The sequence below is a fragment of the Solea senegalensis genome, linkage group LG2, assembly GCF_019176455.1.
Source record: "Solea senegalensis isolate Sse05_10M linkage group LG2, IFAPA_SoseM_1, whole genome shotgun sequence".
NCBI lineage: Eukaryota > Metazoa > Chordata > Actinopteri > Pleuronectiformes > Soleidae > Solea > Solea senegalensis.
The window spans coordinates 34641088-34664878 of NC_058022.1; the positions used below are offsets into that span (position 1 = coordinate 34641088).

At 46.7% G+C, this 23791-nt stretch overlaps 2 protein-coding genes across 10 annotated transcripts in view; both read left to right on the forward strand.

Annotated features, from left to right (window-relative positions):
• LOC122785891 (NHS-like protein 1) overlaps positions 1–8140 on the forward strand; it is a 13054-nt gene extending 4914 nt beyond the window's left edge. For 3 of the 8 annotated variants that reach the window (XM_044051934.1, XM_044051894.1, XM_044051919.1), the window contains exons 2-9: positions 354–467; positions 820–968; positions 1587–1661; positions 1841–2069; positions 2304–2435; positions 2517–6149; positions 6273–6360; positions 6741–8140. In XM_044051934.1, coding sequence (XP_043907869.1) covers positions 354–467; positions 820–968; positions 1587–1661; positions 1841–2069; positions 2304–2435; positions 2517–6149; positions 6273–6360; positions 6741–7485 — 5165 coding nt within the window. In that variant the 3' untranslated portion in view covers positions 7486–8140. Of the gene's footprint in view, positions 1–353; positions 468–819; positions 969–1586; positions 1662–1840; positions 2070–2303; positions 2436–2516; positions 6150–6272; positions 6361–6458; positions 6513–6740 lie in introns of all 8 variants that reach the window. The other 5 variants (XM_044051939.1, XM_044051902.1, XM_044051926.1 and 2 more) reach the window with 3 other exon arrangements.
• A 4568-nt stretch (positions 8141–12708) lies between these two features.
• Positions 12709–21010, forward strand: LOC122765180 (ALK and LTK ligand 2-like). 2 transcript variants are annotated; one of them, XM_044019307.1, is made up of 6 exons: positions 12721–13267; positions 15269–15459; positions 16812–16865; positions 18006–18086; positions 19401–19468; positions 20597–21010. In XM_044019307.1, exons 2-5 carry the CDS (start codon positions 15279–15281, stop codon positions 19463–19465), a joined length of 381 nt encoding a protein of 126 aa, XP_043875242.1. In that variant the 5' UTR covers positions 12721–13267; positions 15269–15278; the 3' UTR covers positions 19466–19468; positions 20597–21010. The 2 variants fall into 2 exon arrangements, with proteins under 2 accessions (XP_043875243.1, XP_043875242.1); XM_044019308.1 differs by lacking the exon at positions 18006–18086 and having other exon boundaries at positions 12709–13267.
• The last annotated feature ends 2781 nt before the right edge of the window (positions 21011–23791 follow it).

Here is a 23791-nt window from a genome sequence, read left to right on the forward strand (position 1 = left end):
TCTGCAAAAATTTCATGATGTCCTCATAATGACAATAAAAACTTCTTGATTCTTGATTCTCCCAAGGATTCATAGATCTCCTTAACAAATGAAACCTTTCTGGCAGCTGGAACATCCAAAACCCCCTCCTCAAGAAACCCTGGAACTTCCTCAAAGGTCTCAGAACCTCACTTCGGACAAACTGGGATGGAGGATCAGGACTCCATGGAACAAGAAGAAAAACCTTCTTAAGAACAAGGGAATTTATCAAGGAACCATGTGTACCCTTCAAAGACCATTTGAATCTCTCCAAGAACCAGAGGAACCACCACAGAACGCTCAATAACACAGTGTGTGTGTGTGTGTGTCTTCAGCAGGCGACAGCGACAGTAAATGGTCTGTCCACTACACTACCCAGAAGTCTCAGCGACAGCGTCTGGTCTTCATCCCTGGGAAAAGACGATCGGGCAGCGCTGAGGACCTGAGAGGTCAGAGGTCAAATCTATCACCGGTCACTGAAGTAACAAATCCATGTTCAGGAAACTCACTGTCACACACACACACACACACACACATGCACATTCTGCTGCAGACTGCTGCAGTGGCACATGCCCCTCCCCCTCCCCTCCTCCCCCACTCACGGCTCCTTTAATCTACTGTAATCTGATTTAATCCCGAATTGAAATGACTGATTGATGAATTATTGATTGATTGACTCTGATCTTCCTGTTTTAATGATTTGATGAGAACTCATTGATTATTGACCACGTTAACATTTGTCTGACCTTGCATCTGCACTGTGTGTGTGTGTGTGCGCAGCGCGCGCACGCGTGTGTGTAGCATGTAACGGGCTGACTCAGCATGGCTACAGCAGACCTGCCAGCTCACACCTCCACCAGCCGGGGCCCGCCTCCCCTTTGTCCTCCTTTGGCCTGGACCAATCAGAAGGCAGCACACACAGAGGGTGGAGGAACAAAAGCAGGAAGACAGTTAGTGACACACACACACACACACACAGGTCATATGAATATGGATACAGAGCAGCTGTTAGCTCATGAATATTAATGAGACTACAGCAGAAGCTTAATGACTCCGCCCTCAAATGTTACAAAAAACTTGTGCTAATTATTTTGGAAAATGAAGTCGAAACGGCATCACCATAACACACAGCTAGCATCCAGCTAACATTTAGCTAACTCCCAGTGAATATCTAGCCAACACACAGCTAGCATCTAGCTAAGGTTTATCTAACACTCAGTGACTATGTAGCTAGCATCCAGCTAATGTTTAGCTTACACTCAGTGAATATCTAGTTAACACACAGCTAGCATCCAGCTAACATTTAGCTAACACTCTGTGAATATCTAGCTAACACACAGCTAGCATCCAGCTAACATTTAGCTAACACTCAGTGAATATCGAGCTAACACACAGCTAGCCTCCAGCTACTATCTTAATCCCAGGGTCTTATGTTGCCATGGATACAGTGAGTTTACCTGAGTCTCTGTTTCCTCTGATCACATGATTTCTCATGCTCAGCCGTTTTATCCTGCCTTCACTTTGTCTCCTCACCTTGTCTCCTTCCTCAACCTCTGTCCGTCTCTCAGAGATCCAGACTCTTGGACTTTTTGTCTCAGTCTTGCTTTTCAGTTTGTTTCAAGTTTTCAGTTTGGAGGAGAAAGGTAAACACGGGCCACGCTAGACTAACTTAGACTAGACTAGAACTCCAGTCCTGTCCTGGTCCCTCCCAATTATACCTTCGAGTCCACTGAGTTTAGGTTTTACTAAAGTTGACTAGCGGTCTCTCCAAGAGAAAAACCTCTTGAAGTCTGATCCAGTTTGTTGGTTTGTTTGCTCTCAGTCGTCAGCTTCCTCCGATGAAGAAGAGAGGCTCGTCTTGAACAACACACGACCTCTGACCCCACTGGTTCTGAGCCCCGTCGCCTCCTGCTGGGACGTCTTTGCCCCCACTAATGAGCCGATAGCTGACGAGGAGTTAGAACCTTCCTCCAGACTTCCAACACCTGAGGAGAGGATGAGGTGGCACGCGGAAGCAGTTCCCGCTGACATCGTTCCGATCAATATCACAGGTACGGAACTGGACCGGATCCTGAGCTTAATCTCAAGTTTAACCTGCATCAAATTAGAAAGATGACTTGAACTCAAACAAAGTCAGATTACACTTGAATCCAGAGTCATAATTAGCTTGGAAAGCACAGACTAGATGATGTAGTCCAGACCACGCAGGACCACGCAGGACCACACTTGATGTTTAATCAAACGATTTAATCAAAAGATTCTTTTTTGTTTCTTTCACTCTTCAGGTGAGAGTTTCGATCGACAGGCCAATTTACGGAGAACACTCTCCAACGTAGACTCATTATCCCAACGACCCCGAAACCTGAGCCGCCGCAAGACGGTGACGGGGGTAACTGATGCCGTCAACCAAAAAACCGGTATAACCTCCACCATTAATTTCTACACAATCAATCTGTCACTAAATATAAGAACTTATAAAAATGTACAAATATCCTCAGTCTCTCCAGATCCTTCCTCTATGGTTCTTCCAGACCACATTTCTTCTGTGGGTGGACCTGCCAACTCTTCCGGTACCTCCACCCACCGGCAGAAAAACACAGATGATCAGAAGGTGAAGAAAACTGAAATCCAAAAAGAGGGGCTGTCGTCAATAAGAAGAATCCGAGCCCCAAGAGGGGATGGAATGTCCAGCCTTATGGCCTCCCTTACCTCCTCCCCATGTGTCGATGAACCCCCCATCTCCTCCCCCTCCTCACTTTCCTCAGAAGTCAACATCCTCTCAAGACTGCCAACCAACCTCTCTCTCAACTCTGAGTCCAGCTGTAACAGCACCCCCTATAGGACACTCAGTGCCTCTCAGGATCTACAGGGTTTCCACAGTGACCATCAGCCTCTGCTGCTCCTGGACTCTTCTACCAGAGTCCGTCCACAAACAGTTTCCCCTCCCTCCCCAAGTGTCACCCTGAAGTCAGAGTGGTCATACCCCTCTCTTACTCACTCTTCCTCCTCCCACTACCTCTCCTCCTCATCAATCACCAACTCTGTGGATGACCACACCCAGCAGGACAACTACTGCTCCTGTGACCATGAGAGGTGGAGCTACAAGCCCCTCTCCCCGAGCTCCAGTGTCCACAGTGATCAGACTGGGACTGAGATGAGCTGCCAACCCCTCCTGTCCTCCGACAGCACCTCCCTGTGTTCGGAGGAAACCACCTCCTGTCCCTCGCCAAACTGTGAGAAAAGGAATTCCAGCATTTCCTCATCCTGCTCTCGCTCTATCACCCGTAACATCTCCCTCCGCAAGTCAAAGCGTCCACCTCCTCCACCGTCACGCTCTGACTCTCTTAGGCGCAAACCAGGTCATAATAAAACCTCCCGGTTTTCCTCTAGTCCTCGTCAGGAGGACACTTTGCAGACCACACCCTCTTCTTCCCCTCAGACCCTCCAGGACCCGTGGGTGCCCCGAAGTAACAGCAAAATATGCCAGAGTGGGCTGAGCGGCAGGACAGTCACAACCTTTGAACCCCTGGACCTCCAGACAGTGCCCTCTGCCGATTCTCCTCCCTCCATGTGCCTCCCTGACGTCCTCACTCCTGGGTCTTCATGCTCAGAGGCTGGGCTCCTGAGATTTACTCACCCACCAGCCGCCGCCGCCTCCTCCTCTTTGTTCCAGCGCCTCGCCTCGCCCTCTAGTGGATACTCCAGCCAGTCAAACACTCCCACACTGTCCTCCCCTCTCACCCCTTCGTCTCCTCTCACAGAAAGCCCCGGAGTCTTCTCCCTTCCCCTGACCTCCCCTTTCCCCTCCTCACACTCGTCTGCCTGTCCCCCATCACCCGCCGTCTCCTCCCTGCGCAGGACAAATTCTCGTGCCGAAGTAAAACCAAAACCGCCGGTACCGGAAAGGAAGTCTTCACTCTTCTCCTCTCTCTCCTCCTCATTCTCCTCCACCTCCTCCCTCTCTTCCTACACCTCATCAGAGTCCTCTGCCAAGCATCCTCTTCTTCCTCCTCCACCTCCTCCTCCACCTCTACCAGAATGTTCCTCTCTTTCACCGCTTGTTCCCTGCTCCCCTATTTCTACATCACCTCCTCTTCCTCACTCCTACCTGCCTGCTCCTCCTCCTCGTCCTCCTTCCTCCTGGCTTCCTCCACCACCCTACTCTTATGCTATTAGACAGACTTCCCATCATGCTATTGTGTTCACAGAATCACCAACCAACTTCGCTCCTCCCACAACTTATCCCCCCCCTCCACCTCCTCCACCTCTTCCCTCAAAATTCCCTCTTCCTCCTCCACCTCCTCCTCCTCCCTCATCCCCCCTCCCACAAAGCCTTGGAAACTCTCCCAATCATTGCGTTCAAGCAGCAACGCCCCCCTGTCCTCTGGTCACAACTCAAGCTTTGCAGGACGTCAAGCTTCGCTCTGTTAAGAACCTGGAAGTGGAACCCACGGCTAACTCTAACCAACCAATCAAAGAAGCTCTTCCAGACAACTATGTGTTTGGTAGTGTTCTTGACAATCTTGCTAACACTGATGTGAAGCTAGCTGGGATAGGATCCAAGAATTCTATCTGTAATCTCAGTGAAACTAAAACAATAGCTGATTTAATGGCTAATGCTAGCTCTCCGATGCCGGCTAATACTGATGAAAAGCATCCAAGACACACTGAGACAAGCACAACCAACAACGAGTCAGCTGATGCTAAAGAAAGTCTACATGATTTTGTGTCTAGCTATGCTAACCACCGAAACTGTGGGCGTCATGTGACCGCTCCTCCAGACAATGAACATGATTCACATGTTATTGCTATGCTAACAAACAAACACATCCACACTTCTGATGAAAAACACGTGGATGCAGTTATCCAGCATCTGTCTATTGAACAGGAACAAGGTGGAGTGAGAGTTTCAGCAGATGCTAAGCTAACAGAGCCAACAGAGAAACAGGGAACTGTGGTTTGTGACATGGATTTTCTAACCTTGACGAAACTCAAGTCTCTCAGAGGAAATGGAACAAAGTTGTCGGACAGAAAAGATGACGTTCAGACAAGAACATGGAGTCACCATTGTCCTCAGGAGCTCCAGTCCCCAGAGAGGCCAGTGCTGCCAAAGAAGCCGGACTTTTGCATTCTGGGTCTCAGGGCATCTCCTGAAGCCAGACCTGGACCAGGAGGGTGGAGAAGCAGTGGACAGACCACAGAACCTCCTTCTGGATTCACTCACCAACCACCACAGCTTCCACAGACACCACCAGAGAACCTGACTGACAATTCTTCGACAACCGTGAGCACCCCCCAAAGGCATAAGCCGCCAATTTTGCACAAAAAGCCAGACGTGTCATTGACCTCGGCCCGAACAACCAAACCACTGTTTTCGCCTAAAAATATCGTGGAGACTTCCAAACAAACATCTGAGACTGATACCACCACAGGGACCAGTACCACGGGAATCATAGGAACCACGGGTTCTGTGGAGCACTGTGATTTCTCAGAAGAGTTGGGCCACCCAGGGATCATGGATATCTCACCAATCTGGAGTCCCAAAGGTTCCCCAATTAAAGGGACCATGAGCACCGTGGACAACAGAGGAACCTCAGGAACAGAGAGTCTAGGAGCTGCTGCAGGTCGTACCCGGACCTGTCGTGAATTGATCTACAGGACGACACTTCATAAGGATGATGAGACGACATTTCAGCAGAAGATGATGTCATCGTTGGCTGAAGATGAGGAGGAGGAAGAAGACAGAAGGACAACCACGATAGTCCTGATGCCGTCATCCAAAAAGAAAAAATCAAGGAAAAAGAGGAAGAGGAGGAGGACAGGGAGGCAACTGCTGATGATGTCATCAACAGTAGAGTCCACCCCCTCTTCATCTTCATCTTCCACAACATCGCCATCTTCTTCTTCATCTGGGGACGAGAAAGATGTGATCAGAGATAGTGTGATGAGGAACGATCCAGAGACGAGTGACTCTGAAGTCTCCTGCGCTCTGATTGGTCCGGGCAGATACTCCCTCAGGAGTGCACCATCCAATGAAAGCCTACAGGGGGAGCTGCCCCTCCCAGACCTGCTCATACAGGAAACAGAGGAGGTTGAAGAGGAGGTGAAGAAGGTGTGTCCAACTCTAGATGGTAAGATGGACTCAAAGTGTCTGCTTCAGATGTGCTGTGACATTTTTAGTTCATTTGTTTGCATTTGTTGTTGTTGTTTTTGTCTGCAGCTGATCTGTTTGTTGTTGTTGTTTTTGTCTGCAGCTGATCTGTTTGTCGGCGTTTCTGCAGAGCAGATGTTCGTCTCTGGTAAACCACGAACCACTGAGGATTTGTTTGCCGTTATCCACAGGTAGGGGAAACACCATCTTGGCTAACTTTGTCCACTAAACCTGTTTATCATATTCTTATCAAGTCTGCTTGACTCCTCCCCCTGCTGCTGTGGAGCAGTGCAGTATGGGAAGGCACAGCATGAGTGCTCCAGTAGTGAGGGTTCAGCTGCAGGTAAACTTCGAACGTTAACTAGCTAGAAGAGACACTTAGCTTCTTCTTTCTCCTCAATCTGATGTCTTTGCTCCTGACCTGTGACCTTTCCATGTTGCTCTGTCACCAAGTTCCTCCTCAGTAGAAACCTCTCGTCTTCCTTGGTTCCTTCAGATCTCGGACCTTTGAAGGTCTTGGTTTAGGTCAGCGCAGACAGGTAACCACCACTCTGTGTCTGTTTCACCTCAGATCTAAAAGGAAGATGCTGGGAGGACGGGATTCAGCAGAAAATAAACATCGCACATTGTCATTGTCTTCCTCTTCCTCCTCCTCGTCTTCTCCCCTGGTGACCCCCACTCACCTTCTTCACCTGATACGACCTCCTGCAGCCTCCAGGAGTCAGAGGCTGGCGAAAAGCGAGAGCTTCAAGGCTCTTCTGCTGAGGAAAGGTAGTCGTTCGGATTTGTCCTCACGGACCTCAGCTGTCGAGCGGCTTTGCAAAGTGGCTTCTTCCTCTTCTTCTTCCTCTTCTTCTTCCTCTTCTTCTTCCTCTTCCTCTTCTTCTGCTTCTGACCACCAGAGTGTGCCAGCACCACCACACCGACCTGAAGTCAAATCCTCAAGCTTGTCCTGCACCGTCGACAAACACCAGCTGACCCTGGACACACCAGCGTCTCCGTGCAGTAAGAACCTCTCAGTGATATTGAGACACGGTCACCTCCTCCTCACCACCACCACCACCTCCTCCACCACTCCTTTCCTCTTCCTCTCCTCCTCTTCATCCTCCATGCGACCTCGCTCCCTCACTCCTCCCTGCTCCAGCAGCCGACGCTTTGCCGCTCGCTGTCGCCTCTTTGCCGCCCCGATGACAGCCATCTTTGAAGGGGATGACGAGGAGGAAGAGGAGGAGGAGGTAGACGATGAGGTGTTTGTCGAGTCAGCAGGAGGAGAAGAGGGACGACAACTCGGACAGGGATTGGTGGAGATTTTCTGAAACTTTATTAAGATATGGTGGATTTGACAGGAAGTGGATGTTGTGAGATCAAAAACAAACCTGAACATGACTGGACTGGACTGGACTGGACTGGACTGGACTAGATTTGATTGGATTGGACTCACAGCCAGAAACTGAACTGAATGTCTCTAAAGACAGAAGAGCCAGAAAACTACAGAAGCCTGAAAAGGACACATGAGTTTTTGTATGTGTTTTTGAGTTTGGTCTGATATGCAGTACACAGGAGTGCCACTAGTCGTCGCAGTTTAGCACGTATGCCAAAACAAACAAAAGTGAGGATGACAGCTAATGCTAGTCAGCTAGCATGTCAATTGTACTTAGTGGACAGTGAAAATAGACGTGACATCAACACATCTGCATTTAATGAGTCACCTTCAGCTGAGGCTCTGTCCCTACATATATGTGTGTGTACATGTACACATACATATATGTACACACACATATATGTATGTGTACATGTGCTCAGGGATGACAAGACGGTCACAGGTCCCGGAACGTAGACAGAAAACGTGCTGAAAACAACATGAAAATGTCCACTTACGACACTGTGGGACAAGCTTCGGTTTCAAATACTATCCATGTATGTAAATACCCTTACAGTATACACAGTAAACAGGTCTAATGTGTAAAAAAAGGGCTTTAATAAATCACACATATCTTCCATTATTATTGTAATAGACAGTACGCTCACCATATTTAGTCACACCCCACATCACGAGCATGTCCGGATTCTCCTCCTCCTCTTTTTTTCGGGTTTTACTGCGTGTGTCTGTGGCAGTTCTGTGTCCTTTGGCCCCACCCACGCCCTCACGTACTGGACTGGATTGAATTTGGCCAGAGGGGGTCCAACAAGATTTAGGAAGAGTAAAGTTGATAAGGTGGCTGTGAGCAAAGAGGCACGCTTGGGTGTGCAAATCAAGTTCATCTGAGAAAATCCGCGCTCACATTCAGCACTTGACAGCAACAAGTAACTCCATCAGCTCATCGGGGGTCAGGGTTCATCGGGGGGGTCTTTTCCATCAGAGTCTCTGTACTTTCTGTCGGCCTGTATCATAGTGTTGAAGTGTTAAGGTGTTGTTGTGCACCTGCGTCCTCGGGCCAGAACTGTGCGTAAAGCCCCTCCTCAATGAACTTGTTATATCCAGTTTTATCCTTGACATAACACACGGACCGGAACACTGGGAGGTACCGGATCTTGTTCCGGCTCAATAAGTTATATATATATACATATATATATATATATATATATATGTATATATACATATATATATATACATATATATATATATATATATATATGTATATACACATATGTGTATATATGTATATCTGTGTATATATATATATAATACATATATGTATATGTGTGTATATTTACATATTATATTTAAATACTGATAATGACCGTGTGACTTTAATATAAATCTAAAAGGGTATGGGCTGTAATGGACTGGATCAGACTGGACTGTAATGGACTGGATCAGACTGGACTGTAATGGACTGGATCAGACTGGACTGGACTGTAATCTTTTACTGTATTTTGCTGTGGTTTCCATGGTGACAAATCTTAAAGCGAGTACTAGACAGGAAGTGCGGATGTAACGTTATGATATTACATTTAGAAACATAAATATTTACTCTCTAACGTCAAATGTATGAAATGTTGCTGGAAACGTTTGTGTGTAAATAAAGTCAATTGTTTGCATATAAAGAAAAACTGAAGCAATAAAAGACAATTTCGACTTTAATCTTTAACGTTTTTATTTAAAAAGCTGTGTTTTCAGTCCTTCAGAAGAAGCAGTTTGCCTGTGTGGCCACCAGGTGGTGCTGTTGGCCGAGCTTCTGCTCAGGTGTTTTCTCATGTCGGCCCGATGCTGGAGGACGTGTGTCTGATTTAAATGTCTGATTTTTGGCGGTTCATCAGGGTCTTGCAGTGGTTCCGGGGCCTTCAGGAGGTTTTCAGAGGGGGTTTCCACATGTTCTGATGAGGTTTCAAAAGCTGTTCCGCTGATTTCATGGTTCTTTGAGAGATTAAAATGTTTTGGAGGAGTTCCAGCTGAGCTTCTCCAGAAGGTTCCATATTTATTTAAGGAATGTTTGTGTGTGTTTGTTTTGATTTTGATTTGATTTGATTTGAAAGGGACCATGTGCAATTAAAAACATAAATGTCACCATTTGATGCATTACACCAGAGTTAGCCTTGGGCTAATTTACATCTGCAGTCCCTACCTAAAGATAAATACAACACAGGTAAAACATCAAATATCACTCAGCAGGTAATCATGTAGTCATGTAGAAGGACAAAATAAATACAGCACAGTTAAAACATTAAGCAACAAGAACGTACAGCAGTGTAGGAAGTGCCCCGCACAGGTGCACACACACACACACACACACACATACATACACTCACACAAATAGCCACTGGCAAATTAGTGGGTGCATTGTTGTGAGAGTTTTAGTCACAGTTTTTTATATTATCTGGAATGGTGTTCCATTGTGTGACAGCTTTAACAGAAAAGGCTGCCTGTCCAAATGCTGAGTAGCGAAAGGGTACAGTGCAGCTGTGTCCAGATGCTGTTCTAGTGGACCTTACAGAGCCACGGTAACAAACAAACCTTTGCAGACAGGTGGGAGCCAAGCCTTTTAGGATTTTGTAGACTGTGCATACGTTTGACAAAAATCTAACATTTTCAAAAGACAGAAGATTGTGCCTGTGTAGTATGTCACAGTGATGGTACCTAAGTGTCTTTTTTTAAATATTTCCAGTGCCTGTTTATACAGGGATTCTAAGGGCCTGATTGTTGTTTGACCAGCCTGCCCCCAACAAGTGATACAATAGGAGATGTGAGATAAAATAAGAGCATGCAGAAATATTTTTGCAGCCGCTGTGGATAGGGAGGATCTAATCTGCCTGAAGTTAGCCAAGTTGTATTTGATGGTTTTTGTCATCTTTTTGATATGTTTCTTGAAACTCAAATTTGGATCAAGTAGCACACCAAGCTATTTGAACTCGCTGACAGTCTCAATCTGTTCACCTCTGACGTAGATGTTTACGTCTGGGATGTTCAGCTTGGTGTTGGAGAAGAACATGCCTTTTGTTTTACTTACATTCAGGGTGAGACAGGATTGGTCGAGCCACTCTGCAACTCCAACCAGGGCGTTGGTTAGTTTAGTGGCAGCTTGCTGAGCTGATTTTGCATGTGTGTATAAGACGGTGTCATCAGCAGAGAGTTGTACCTCTACGTCATGACAGTACAGTGGGAGGTCATTAATGTATAAACTGAATAGTAGTGGGCCTAACACAGATCCTTGAGGTACACCCAATGTGCACCTTAAGTAGCTGGAGTCTGCATCTTTAATTTTCACACACTGCCTTCTATCGGATAGGTAGGACGATATCCATGCAAGTGTGTTGGACGAAAGGTTGACGTTGGAGAGCTTAGACAAAAGGACGTAATGATTAACTGTGTCAAAGGCTTTACTTAAGTCTAGGAACACAGCTCCAACAACTCCACCTTTGTCCAGACCTAGTCTGATTTGCTCTGTTAGGTGGAGGATGGCTGTTTCTGTGGAATGGTGTCAAGACCAGGGTTACAGTTTATGAGGGAGTCTCAAGTCCTGAACATGGATTCAGATTTCAGAGGTTTCAAATATTCACTCATTCTTCATGAGATTTCAGAAGATGATATTTGAAGATGTTCCTGAGGAGTTTGGTGGTCTTCTCAAGAGGTTCCAAAAGTTGTTTCTTCATTACTGAGGAGGGTCTATTTGAAAAGGTTGATGATGAGAGCTCCTGAGAGATCAAAGTAGTTTCTCCTGTCGTCTGAAAGGTTGTGAACGGGGTTCCAGATGTTCTCTGACGTTGCAGATATCTTTTCTTTTCCATTCTGGAGGTTTCTTTTTGAACTTCAGGAGTTTTTGGGATGTTATGGAGGCTCTTGGTCTCAGTGGTTTCTTCATTACTGATGAGGTTGCTGATGTTCACACAGGAGGAGTTGGCTCCTCAGAGTGCAGTACTGGTGGTTCTGGATCTTAGAAGAAAGAGGAGGAGGTTCTTCTTGTGATGTTCTCGAGGTACATGAAGAAAATCATGATCAAAGAGTTTCTCCTGTGGTCTGAAAGGTTGTTAATGAGGTTCCAGCTGTTCCAGGAGGCTTTCTTTTACAAAGTTAAAGAGTTGTGGAGGTTCTTGGTCTCACTCAGTTCATGAGACGGTTTAAAAGGTCAAATACTTGAGATGCTCAAGAATCTGTTCCAGAGTCTGTGAAGGAGCTTTTTTTTTTTTTGACTTCATTATATTCTGTTTTTGAGTCTGTGCTAACACAAGAGAGTTCACAAAGAACTGCTGCTGTTTGGACTGCAGGCCCTGGCTGACCTTTAACCCCGCCTGGGTTCAGTCTGGGTCACGTTGTTTGTGATCATCTCTCATGCATTCATCACTGCTCTGTCAATTCACTCGAACATAAATCAAGTGGAGCTGAAATCACAGATAAATTCATTTGTGATTACACACACACACACACCTCTCTCTCACACACACACCTCTCTCACACACACACACACACACACACACACACATGTTCGACATTAATGACTTGCGGGGACATTGCATTGACTTACATTCATTTCTTGGAGACTTACTCTAACCTTAACCACAATTACTACTCCTAATCCTAACCCTAACCCTAACCCTAATCTCAATCTCAGCCTAACCTTAAAACATACCTTCCCCTTAAAATGTAGTAATTTACGTTATGGGGACTTGCTTTTTGTCCCCACAAGGAAGACAAGTCCCCATAATGTGACTGTGTAAACAGGTTTAGGTCCCCACAACATTAGTAATACCTGGACACTCTCTCACACACACACACACACACACACACACTCTCTTCAAGATCTTCTGGAGCAGGACACAAGTCAGGACTCTGGCAGGACTCTGACACCCGAGGACACTCTAAGACTTGTCCATAAGCCACACCTGTGTTGTGTTTACTGTGAGCTTGGGGTCATTTTTGAAGGTGAACCTTTAGTCCAGTCTGAGGTCCTGAGCACTGGAGAACAGGTTAGTATCTCTGTACTTTGGAACGTGGTCTCTGGTCCTCGTCAGAGACCGTCCCACGGTCGGCCCACGTCCACGGTCTCTGTGGAAATGACCTCCTCTGATGTTCCTGGAAACCTTCAGACTGACCTTACAGAGGTCATGGGTCATAGTTCATGTTCTTGGCTCGGCAGCAGGGGGCGCTCACTGTGTTCAGAAACACTGAACTGTCCCTTTAGCGCCTGCAGTTTCCTCCGCGGCCAGCGGGAGGCAGTAAAGCACAGCTGACAGCAACAGGCTGCCACTGTCATCTGTCAAACTTTCTCTTTGAAATGATCCCCGTGCACGTGCGCAAACACACACGCACACGCGCGCCTCCCTCCTCCTCGTGCTCTTGTATTTCCGTGCAGAGGAGCAGGAGGAGCGCGCGCCACAGTCTGACCCAGAGCCTGCAGCCTCCTCTGGACTTTTATCCCGGGACAGAAGCAGTGACATGAGCCGGGCCACGTGCGCAGGGAGGACCTGCTGAAGAGGAGGAGGAGGAGGATGAAGCGGATCCACATCCGAACCGAGCCCGTCTAAGATGCTCACGGGACCAGCAGCTCGGCACGCGGCTCGGATCCAGAGTAGCCCGGGATAAAAGAGTGAAACCACAAAGAGACCAACCGGGACCAACCGGGTCAGAGGAGCCGAGACCCCAGAGCACCAGGAGGAAGACAGGTGAGGGACCCGGACCAGGACCTGAACCAGGTCCTGCAGTCTCTGTCACATTTGAACTTAGTTTGAGTCTAAAACGGTTTGATTATTTATTTGAATCTGATTCTAAATATGAACGTGATTAATGAGTGAGAGGGTGAATGTGAGGGTGAATGTGAAGGTGAATCCTGCTGAATGTGAGGGTGAATGTGAAGGTGAATCCTGCTGAATGTGAGGGTGGTGAATGTGAGGGTGAATCCTGCGAATGTGAGGTGAATCCTGCTGGAAAATGTGAGGGTGAAGATAGCCAGAATTGAGATCCTGGAATGTGAGGGTGAATTCTGAAGATGTGAGGGTGAATGTGAAGGTGAATCCTGCTGAATGGCAGGGGTGAATTCTGCCGAGATGTGAGGGATGAATGTGAGGGTGAATCCTGCTGAATGTGATGGTGAATTCTGCTGAATGTGAGGGGTGAATCCTGCACAGATGTGAGGGTGAATTCTGCTGAATGTGAGGTGAATTCTGCTGATGTGGTGAATCCTGCTGAGCGTGAGGGTGAATCTAAATGCTGATGTGGTGAATTCTGCTGAATGTGAGGGTGAATTCACAGATGTGAGGGTGTATTTTGCTGAATGTGATGGTGGTCTGCCCAGATGTGAGGGTGAATTCTACTGAATTTGAGGGTAGATCACTGAATGTGAGGTGAATTCTGCTTCTGAATGCTGAGGTGAATTCTGCTGATGTGAGGGTGAATCCTGCTGAGCGTGAGGGTGAATCATGCTGATTTGGTGAATTCTGCTGAAAGTGAAGGTGAATTCTGAATGTGAGGGTGAATCCTGCTGAATGTGAGGGTGAATCCTGCTTCAGATGTGGTGAATTCTGCTGATGTGAGGTGAATCCTGCTGAATGTAGGGTGAATTCTGCTGCTGATGTGAGGTGAATCCTGCTGGGTGAATTCTGCTGGGCCATGAGGGTGTATTTTGCTGAATGTGACGTTGAGAATCCTGCTGAATGTGAGGGTAAATTCGTCTACTGAATGTAGGGAGAATCACTGCTGAATGTGACGGTGAATTCTACTGAATGGGAGGGTGAATCCTGCTGTAGATGTGAGGGTGATTCTGCTGATGTGAGGGTGAATCCTGCTGAATGTGAGGGTGAATTCAGCTGATGTGAGGGAGTGAGATCCTGCTGAATGTGAGGTGAATTCTGCTGATGTGGTGAATCCTCCTGAATGTGAGGCTGAATGTGAGGTGAATCTGCTGAATGTGAGGGTGTATTTTGCTGAATGGGAGGCAAATCACTGAATGTGAGGGGTGAATTCTGCTGATGTGGTGAGATCACCTTTGAATGTGAGGTGAATTCTGCTGATGTGAGGGTGAGTCCTGCTGGCGAGATGTGGTGAATTCTGCTGAATATGAGTGTATTTTTGCTGGAATGTGGCGGTGAATCCTGCTGAATGTGAGGTGAATTCTACTGAATGTGAGGGAGAATCCTGCTGAATGTGACGGTGAATTCTACTGAATGGGAGGAGTGAATCCTGCTGAATGTGAGGTGAATTCTGCTGATGTGAGGTGAATCCTGCTGAATGTGAGAGGTGAATTCAGCTGATGGTGAATCCTGCTGAATGTGAGGGGTGTTCTGCTGATGTGAGGGGTGAATCCTGCTGAATGTGAGGGTGAATTCTGCTGATGTGAGGGTGAATCCTCCTGAATGTGAGGCTAATGTGAGGGTGAATTCTGCTGATGTGAGGGTGAATCCTCCTGAATGTGAGGCTGAATGTGAGGGTGAATCCTGCCGATGTGAGGGTGAATAGATTTTCTTTTTATTTGTAAATATTATTGATGGTTCATTTTAATTTGACTGTGAATGTGTCGTAGTTACATTAATGTGAGTTTACTGCCCTCTAGTGTTAAAACACAAACACAACACAGATATGATGAATGGGTGAACAGACTGTACCTAATAAAGTGGTGAGTGTATGTCAGATTTGTATGTAGTCAAAGGTCATGTGGTTTGTCCCCTCAGGTCCACAGCGATGCTGCGGCTGCTGCTCCTCGTCGCGCTGCTCGTCCTGACGCTCGCGGCGGGACGCGGTGCGACGGCGGCACTGCTGCGAGGCCTCGGCGCGACGGAGCTGTCGGCAAGGACAGAGGCGGGTGGACTGAACCGAGCCAAGACCGGAGTGGAGAGAATGAGCCGGTCTCACCACGGGACGGGTCAGTACCAGCAACACAGGCCCCGCCTCTCAGTTTCAGAGCCCTGCCCCCTCAACGTAAAAAACTCGCGTTTCATGTTTGTGACGAAAAACAATCAACGACATTAGCTTGCCAGTTAGCGACTGTAGCTAACAATTCTAAGTGAAAAGTAACAATGAACACATCAGTGAAATGTAACTATAGTTAGTTAACTAGTTAGCTGTGGTAGTTATTGACATCATTGCACCTAAATAACATCTCGACTGAACCTCAGTGTCACCAACTTTCAGTTTACTGCACACAGGAAGTGATGTCACGTTGCGACTCAGTGTGATGTCATCATCTCTGATGTCATCCGCAGAGAGAGTTCCATAGAGAAAGTTGCTGGTTTTAAATTCCCTGTCGCGTTTACTGCAAACAGGAAGTGATGTCACACTGTGTCCATAAATAAACCTCCAGTGAAAGCTTCGCTGGCCGCTTCTCAATACTCGAGTATGCAAGTATGTACTTCGGGAGTACATACTTGTCAAGTACTGAGTACACAAGTCTGATTCTTCACTGAGAACAGCAGCTACTTCCTTGTTCTACTGTTTGATTGACAGGTGGCGCAGAGTGCTGCAGCCTCATTAGCGCCACCTACAGTGTTGATGAATGAACATATGAAATACTTTTAATAAATGCATAGTTATTATTTTCACATTTTCAATATTTAACTTTGTTATAGATATATTATAGCATTGTAGAGTAGTGTGTGTGTGTGTGTGTGTACATATTATATTTAAATACAGATACAATGACCGTGTGACTTTGATATACATTTAAAATTCAAAGTTAAAATAAATCAATCATTAATAATAAACAAACTTTCAAACTTTTCCATTAAAAACAAAATAACATCAACAACAAAACTATGGATCACACGAGGTAGCGCCGAGCGTCCGCAGAGGCGGAGCTTATCACCTCTGACATCATCGCTGCCAAACTATAAATACGTCAGATCTTAAAACACAAACCACATGTTTGAGTTCTAAATGACTCATTTAAACTTTGTTCAGGACAGAAAAATATTTATTTCAGATTTCTATTTCTATTATCTGCTCCACCAAAATGCATTCTGGGATACATGGCCATCCCAAGTACGCTTAAGTCACCTCCGATATACTTACTTAAAATACTTGGTAAAAATGGGCGGAGCCAGAACACTCCCGGGTTTGAGAACCGTCCTTGCTGTTCACGGACTTGAGAATTGGAACAGAACTTGGACTGAGGCTGATGACGTGTTCACAAGTACACACAAGTACACACAAGTACACACAGTATGGATATTGAGACACATGTCACATGACCAATCACAGAGTGTGTTTGTGTTTCAGAAGCTCAGGCCAAAGATCCACGCTACAAAGACAAGATCATCAGACAACTGACAGGTAACAACGTCCACACTGACACACACACTGACACACTGACACACTGACACACACACTGACACACTGACACACTGACACACACACACACACACACACACACACACACACACACACACACTGACACACACTGACACACACACACACACTGACACACACACACACACTGACACACTGACACACACACACACTGACACACACACACCGACACACACTGACACACACACACACACACACACACACACACTGACACACACTGACACACACACTGACACACACACTGACACACACACTGACACACACACACTGACACACTGACACACACACACACACACACACACACACACTGACACACACACACACACACACACACACACACACACACACACTGACACACACACTGACACACACACTGACACTGACACACACACACACACACACACACACCTGACACACACACACACACACACACACACTGACACACACACACACTGACACACTGACACACACACACACACACACACACTGACACACACACACACACACACACACACACACACACACACACACACTGACACACACACTGACACACACACACTGACACACTGACACACACACACACACACACACACACACACACACACACACTGACACACACACTGACACACACACACACTGACACACACACACACACACACACACACACTGACACACTGACACACACACACACACACACACACACACTGACACACACACACACACTGACACACTGACACACACACACACTGACACACACACACACACTGCTGCCTCCATCACTGAGTTCAAATGTCTTATTTTGTCGTCAAATTCAGCATTTTTAAAATCTTCTGTTCATATTGACTTCAGTGACACAAAGTGACCACACGAGGCAGCAGAGGAGCAGCAGCTGTCTCTGTGGGCTTTGGTGTGGGAGAGTGAGTGAAGACGTGGTCATGTGACTGCTGTGAGCCATGTTTTTACATCATGTCACATCTGTGTTGGAGTTAACACATGTGATAGGGAGATAAGTGTGTGTGTGTGCGTGCAACACCACCTGTGATAAACAACACACACACACACACACACACTGATCTGTGTGTGCGTGTGTGTGTGTGTCTCCAGGTCCTTTATCCTTCAACCCTAAGTGCAGGAAACAGTTCAACAGACTGTACCACAACACCAGAGACTGCACTGTACCTGCCTGTGAGTACACACACAGACACACACAGACACACACAGACACACAGACAGACACACACAGACACTCACAGACAGACACAGACACACAGACCCTCACAGACACACAGACACACACACACACACACACACACACAGACAGACACAGACACACAGACTCACAGACACACACAGACACACACAGACACTCACAGACACACACAGACACACACACAGACCCTCACACACACAACACACACACACACACACACACACACACACACACACAGACAGACACAGACACACAGACCCTCACAGACAACACACAGACACACACAGGCAGCACACAGGCGCTCACAGACACACAGACACTGACAGACACACACAGACACACACACACAGACCCTCACAGACACACACAGACACAGACACACAGACCCTCCCACACACACACACACAGACACACACAGACACACACAGACAGACACAGACACACAGACACACACACACACAGACACAGACACACAGACACACACAGGCGCACTCACAGTCACAGACACTGACAGACACACACAGACACACACACACAGACCCTCACAGACACACACAGACACAGACACACAGACCCACACAGACACACAGGCACACACAGTCAACCTGCACAGCGCACAGAGACACACACACACACACACACAGACAGACACAGACACACAGACCCTCACAGACACACACTGACACAGACACACACAGACACACAGACACACAGACACACACAGGCGCGCTCACAGTCACAGACACATGCGCGCAGAGACACACACCTGCGCCTGACAGACACACGCACCCACAGAGACACACACACACAGAGACACACACACACAACGACACACACGCATGCAGACAGACACACGCACGCACACACAGACTCACAGACACACCTGTGAAGGTTCATGTCGTCACTCACTGCTGCTGAGAGCAGTCTATGAAAACATGTGAACCAGTGATTTTAGCTGCTGCTCTGCTGCCTCGTGTGGACACTTAGTGTCACTGAAGAAAATCTGAATTAAAAGCAGAATTACGTTTTTAAAAACCCAGGTGACAAAATAAGACATTTGAACTTAGTGTGTGACCTGCGAGCTGAAATCACTGATTTTCTCTTTGGATTATGTATTCATAATCCAAAGTCTGTGTGTGTCTGTGTGTCTGTGTTATTTATTTATTTATTTATTTTTGTCAAATATGGATGAACAAATATCACATAACAAGATTATACAAGCTAAATGCTAAGCTAGGCTAACAGACCCTGAGCCTTGTGACAGTGTGTGTGTTGTTTTTTTCCCACAGATTATAGACGATGTGCTCGTCTGCTGATGCAGCTCGCTAACAGCCCGCGCTGCACTGAGAGATAGACGGTGAGACGCTCACACACACACACTGAGCCGCAGGTCAAAGGTCAAACACACACACACTCATGTGACCAGTCAGACTCATACAAACATGAACTTGAAGGAATTTTCCTTTCAGGCATTTTTTTATCTGAGTGAATCAAAAGTTTGTTGTGAGTCACTGGAGAGGAAAAGACCAAAGCGAGGTTCTGAACCCTACAACATGAAACCTTCAGGACCACAGAGAATCAGCAGGACCACGGGGAACCAGCAGGACCACGGGGAACCAGTAGGACCACAGAGAATCAGCAGAGGACAGAGGACCAGCAGGACCACAGAGAACCAGCAGAAAACCAGCAGGACCACAGGGAACAAGTAGGACCACAGAGAACCTGCAGAGAACCTGCAGAGAACCTGCAGGACCACAGAGAACCAGCAGGACAGGGAACCAGTAGGGACACAGAGAACCTGCAGAGAACCAGCAGGACCACAGGAACCAGTAGGACACAGAGAACCTGCAGAGAACCAGCAGGACCAGGGAAACAGTAGACCACAGAACAGGACCACAGGGAACAGTAGGACCACAGGAACCAGTAGACCACAGAGAACCAGCAGGACCACAGAGAACCTGCAGGACCACAGAGAACCAGCAGGACCACAGGGAACCTGTAGGACCACAGAGAACCTGCAGAGAACCAGCAGGACCACAGAGAACCAGCAGGACCACAGAGAACCAGCAGGACCACAGGGAACCAGCAGGACCACAGAGAATCAGCAGGACCACAGGGAACCAGTAGGACCACAGAGAACCTGCAGAGAACCAGCAGGACCACAGGGAACCAGTAGGACCACAGAGAACCTGCAGAGAACCAGCAGGACCACAGAGAACCAGCAGGACCACAGAGAACCTGCAGAGAACCAGCAGGACCACAGTCTGTAGAACCTGAGAACCCACAGTGGAGTTGACTACACCTGGAAGAACCAGGAGAACCAGGTTATCGTCAGAACCCATAGAACTCATAACCAGTGGACAGTATCACCTGCGTTGAGATGCATTATGGGAAATGTAGGCCAAAGGTCAGCACCTGTTGACCTCTGTTGTCTCTGACAGTGACCTTTGACCTAATTCTCTGTCTCTCCTCGTCTCCTTCACAGTCTCTGGACGCGCAGCCTTGCCGTGACGGTGAGGAGGGAGGAGCATCCGTGATGTGATGTCATCAGCAGTGGCAGCCAATGAGCTGAGAGATCACAGCGTCTCCTCGTCTCCTCGTCTCCTATCGGCTAAAACCATAAAAACTCTTTCACTTATCAGATTACAGGTAATCAGATTACAGGTAATCGGATTACATTCACTGACACAAGATCTGAGAATGTGGAATAAATGGCGCCTCCTGCGGGACAACAGTGGGTCTGTCTCTGGAGGATGGAGGACAAACAATGTCCCGCTCAGTGTGTGAGGACCTGATTGAAGACACCCACTGTTATTTTGTTACATCATCATAATAATAACAATAATAATAATAATCTGTGTACAACGTGAAAGAAGAATAAAGACACTTTTGATATTTATGGATTTTCATGTCTTCAGTCTCTGGTGTCCACAGGGGGCGCTACACTGACACTGATGTTTCTGATGATTCTTTAATTAATCATCACAGCAACCAGATTAATGTGATAAATCAGTTAAAACTGCATTAGCATTTAGCTCAGCATTAGCTGTGTAGGATGACGGCTCCTGTTAGCTTGATTTAGCCACTTTTACATTACATTACATTACATTACATTACATTACATTACATGTCATTTAGCAGTCGCTTTTATCCAAAGCGACTTACAAAAGTGCATTTAAACATTTGGGTATAAATAAGAGCTAGAAGTAAGTAAGAGCTTCAAGTAGAACAAACTATGAAGTGCTAGTCATAAGTGCGATGTACAAGTTTTTTTCGTCTTAGTCGAGGTAGAGTCGGAAGAAATGTGTTTTTAGTCGGCGTCGGAAGATGTGGAGGCTTTCAGCTGTCCGGATGTCGATGGGGAGATCGTTCCACCATTTGGGAGCGAGGACAGTGAACAGTCTCGAGTTCTGCGAGTGCCTCTGCGATCCTCTCAGTGAGGGGGCAGCGAGCCGGTTTGTCGATGCAGAGCGGAGTGGGCGGGCTGGGGTGTAGGTTTTGATCATGTCCTGGATGTAGGCTGGACCGGATCCGTTTGTAGCATGGAACGCAAGCACTAGAGTCTTGAAGCGGATGCGAGCAGCTACCGGAAGCCAGTGAAGGGAGCGGAGGAGCGGTGTAGTGTGGGAGAACTTTGGTAAGTTGAAGACCAGTCGAGCTGCTGCATTCTGGATGAGTTGCAGAGGTCGTATGGCGCATGCAGGAAGACCAGCCAGGAGGGAGTTGCAGTAATCCAAGCGTGAGATGACAAGAGCCTGGACCAGAACCTGTGCCGCCTTCTGGGTTAGAAGAGGCCGAATCCTTCGGATGTTGTGCAACATGTATCTGCAAGATCTAGCTGTTGCAGCAATGTTGGCAGTGAGGGAGAGATGGTCGTCAAGTGTCACACCCAGGTTCCTTGCGGTGTGAGAAGGAGTTACCACAGAGTTGTCGAGGGTGATGGTTAGATCTGTGGTGGGAGAACCCTTTCCTGGGAGAAAAAGAAATTCAGTCTTGTCAAGATTGAGTTTCAGGTGATGGTCAGACATCCACTGAGAGATGTCAGTCAGACAAGCGGTGATCCGTTCTGCTACCTGTGTGTCGGAGCTGGGAAAAGAGATTATGATTATGTTCTATAATCTGAGCGAACGTGGACCAAAACACAATGTAGCGCAATGAAATGCTAATGTTAGCTCTTCAGCTGGTTGAATGCTATTTATGGCCCAAAAATAGGAGTCGTTATCTGATGAAGTGGTTTCATCCGTTTGTTTATCTCCGTACTGAGGCTAAGAAAAGAAGCTAATTTTAAACTTGAAATGTTATCTAACTTTAACACATCATTAACTTTATTTACCAGTGATTATAATCAGTAGATTTTAGTGGTTGCTAATGTTAGCTCATCGGCTAGTGGGCTTAAAATAATAGCAAACGTAATTTGATGTAATTTGATTAAATATGATATAACTGTAACTTAGCTTACAAGCTTACTAGCTAAAATGTAGATGTTGACTGAATGCTAATTTTAAAAGATAACTAACATTAACAGGTTGTTAGCATTGAGGTAAAAGGCACATTTAACGGTTCATTAACAACTTAGCAATATGAATACTAACTTAAACACTCTAATTAGTGGTTGCTTATGTTAGCTCAACGGCTAGTGTGGACTTGGTTAGTGTTTGAATGCTATTTATAGCCTTAAAATAGCTATCGTTATCTGATGAATTGGGTAAGCTAATTTGAGGCTATATTCACTTCATTAAATGTTATCTAACTTTTTAGGGTTGTTTACGAGGGGTTGCTAATGCAGGCCGATCTCATAAGCTTGCTAGCTAAAATTTGGACATCAAATTGATTGACTTGGTGCTAATTTTAAAAGATAAGTATTTTTGATGATTAGGTTAGTATTACAGTGAATGCTAATGTTAACTGTTAGCTTACCACCATCACCAGTTAGTGTCATTAAGGAGACCGAAGACACGTGAACGACACGTCTTTGTTTTTGGACGTCCACCTCGCCTGCTGCAGTTTGAAGACAAGTCAAAGTTCTGGGCTAAAAAAAGACGGCAGAGACAATAGAACACTTGTGGGAGGAGCAAAGCAGGGAGGTGACGGACACCTAACAGGTGATGTCTCATCTGTGAAGAATCTGAATCCACACACACACACACACAGTGACACGTCTGTCACCAGATCATTAAAGAAACTCGTCGTTCAGTATTTGTTTAATCCACAGGAACGTGAACACATACCTGGGTGGGGACGTTTGATTGACGGCTCCACAGCACTGCTAGTGACTCGTGTTGTGGTAAGTTAACAGGTTAGTTAATCACTCATTTTGACTGTGTGGTGATTCCCTGACTGATGTCCCACAGAAGACATGAAGGACAAATGGTGTGGGAGGACAGAGAAAGAAGGAGTGGACGGACGGGGGCGGGAGCGGGGGGGTTCAATTCACAAACTGGAAAGAGAACTCCAGACCAGATGCGAGGACTTGGTAGAGGATTCAGATGTGGATTTGAATGGAACTCCCAGGACTTCCAGCAACTTCACACTCAACAAAACCTGGATTTGTCCTCATTTTATTGAGCCAGAGTCTGAGTCCTGCGACGGGTTTAAAATCTTTGAATATCCTGGTTTCCTTCCCCATAAAACCACATGTGATACCTAATTTAGGACGTCTTTGAAAGACATTCTGTGGACA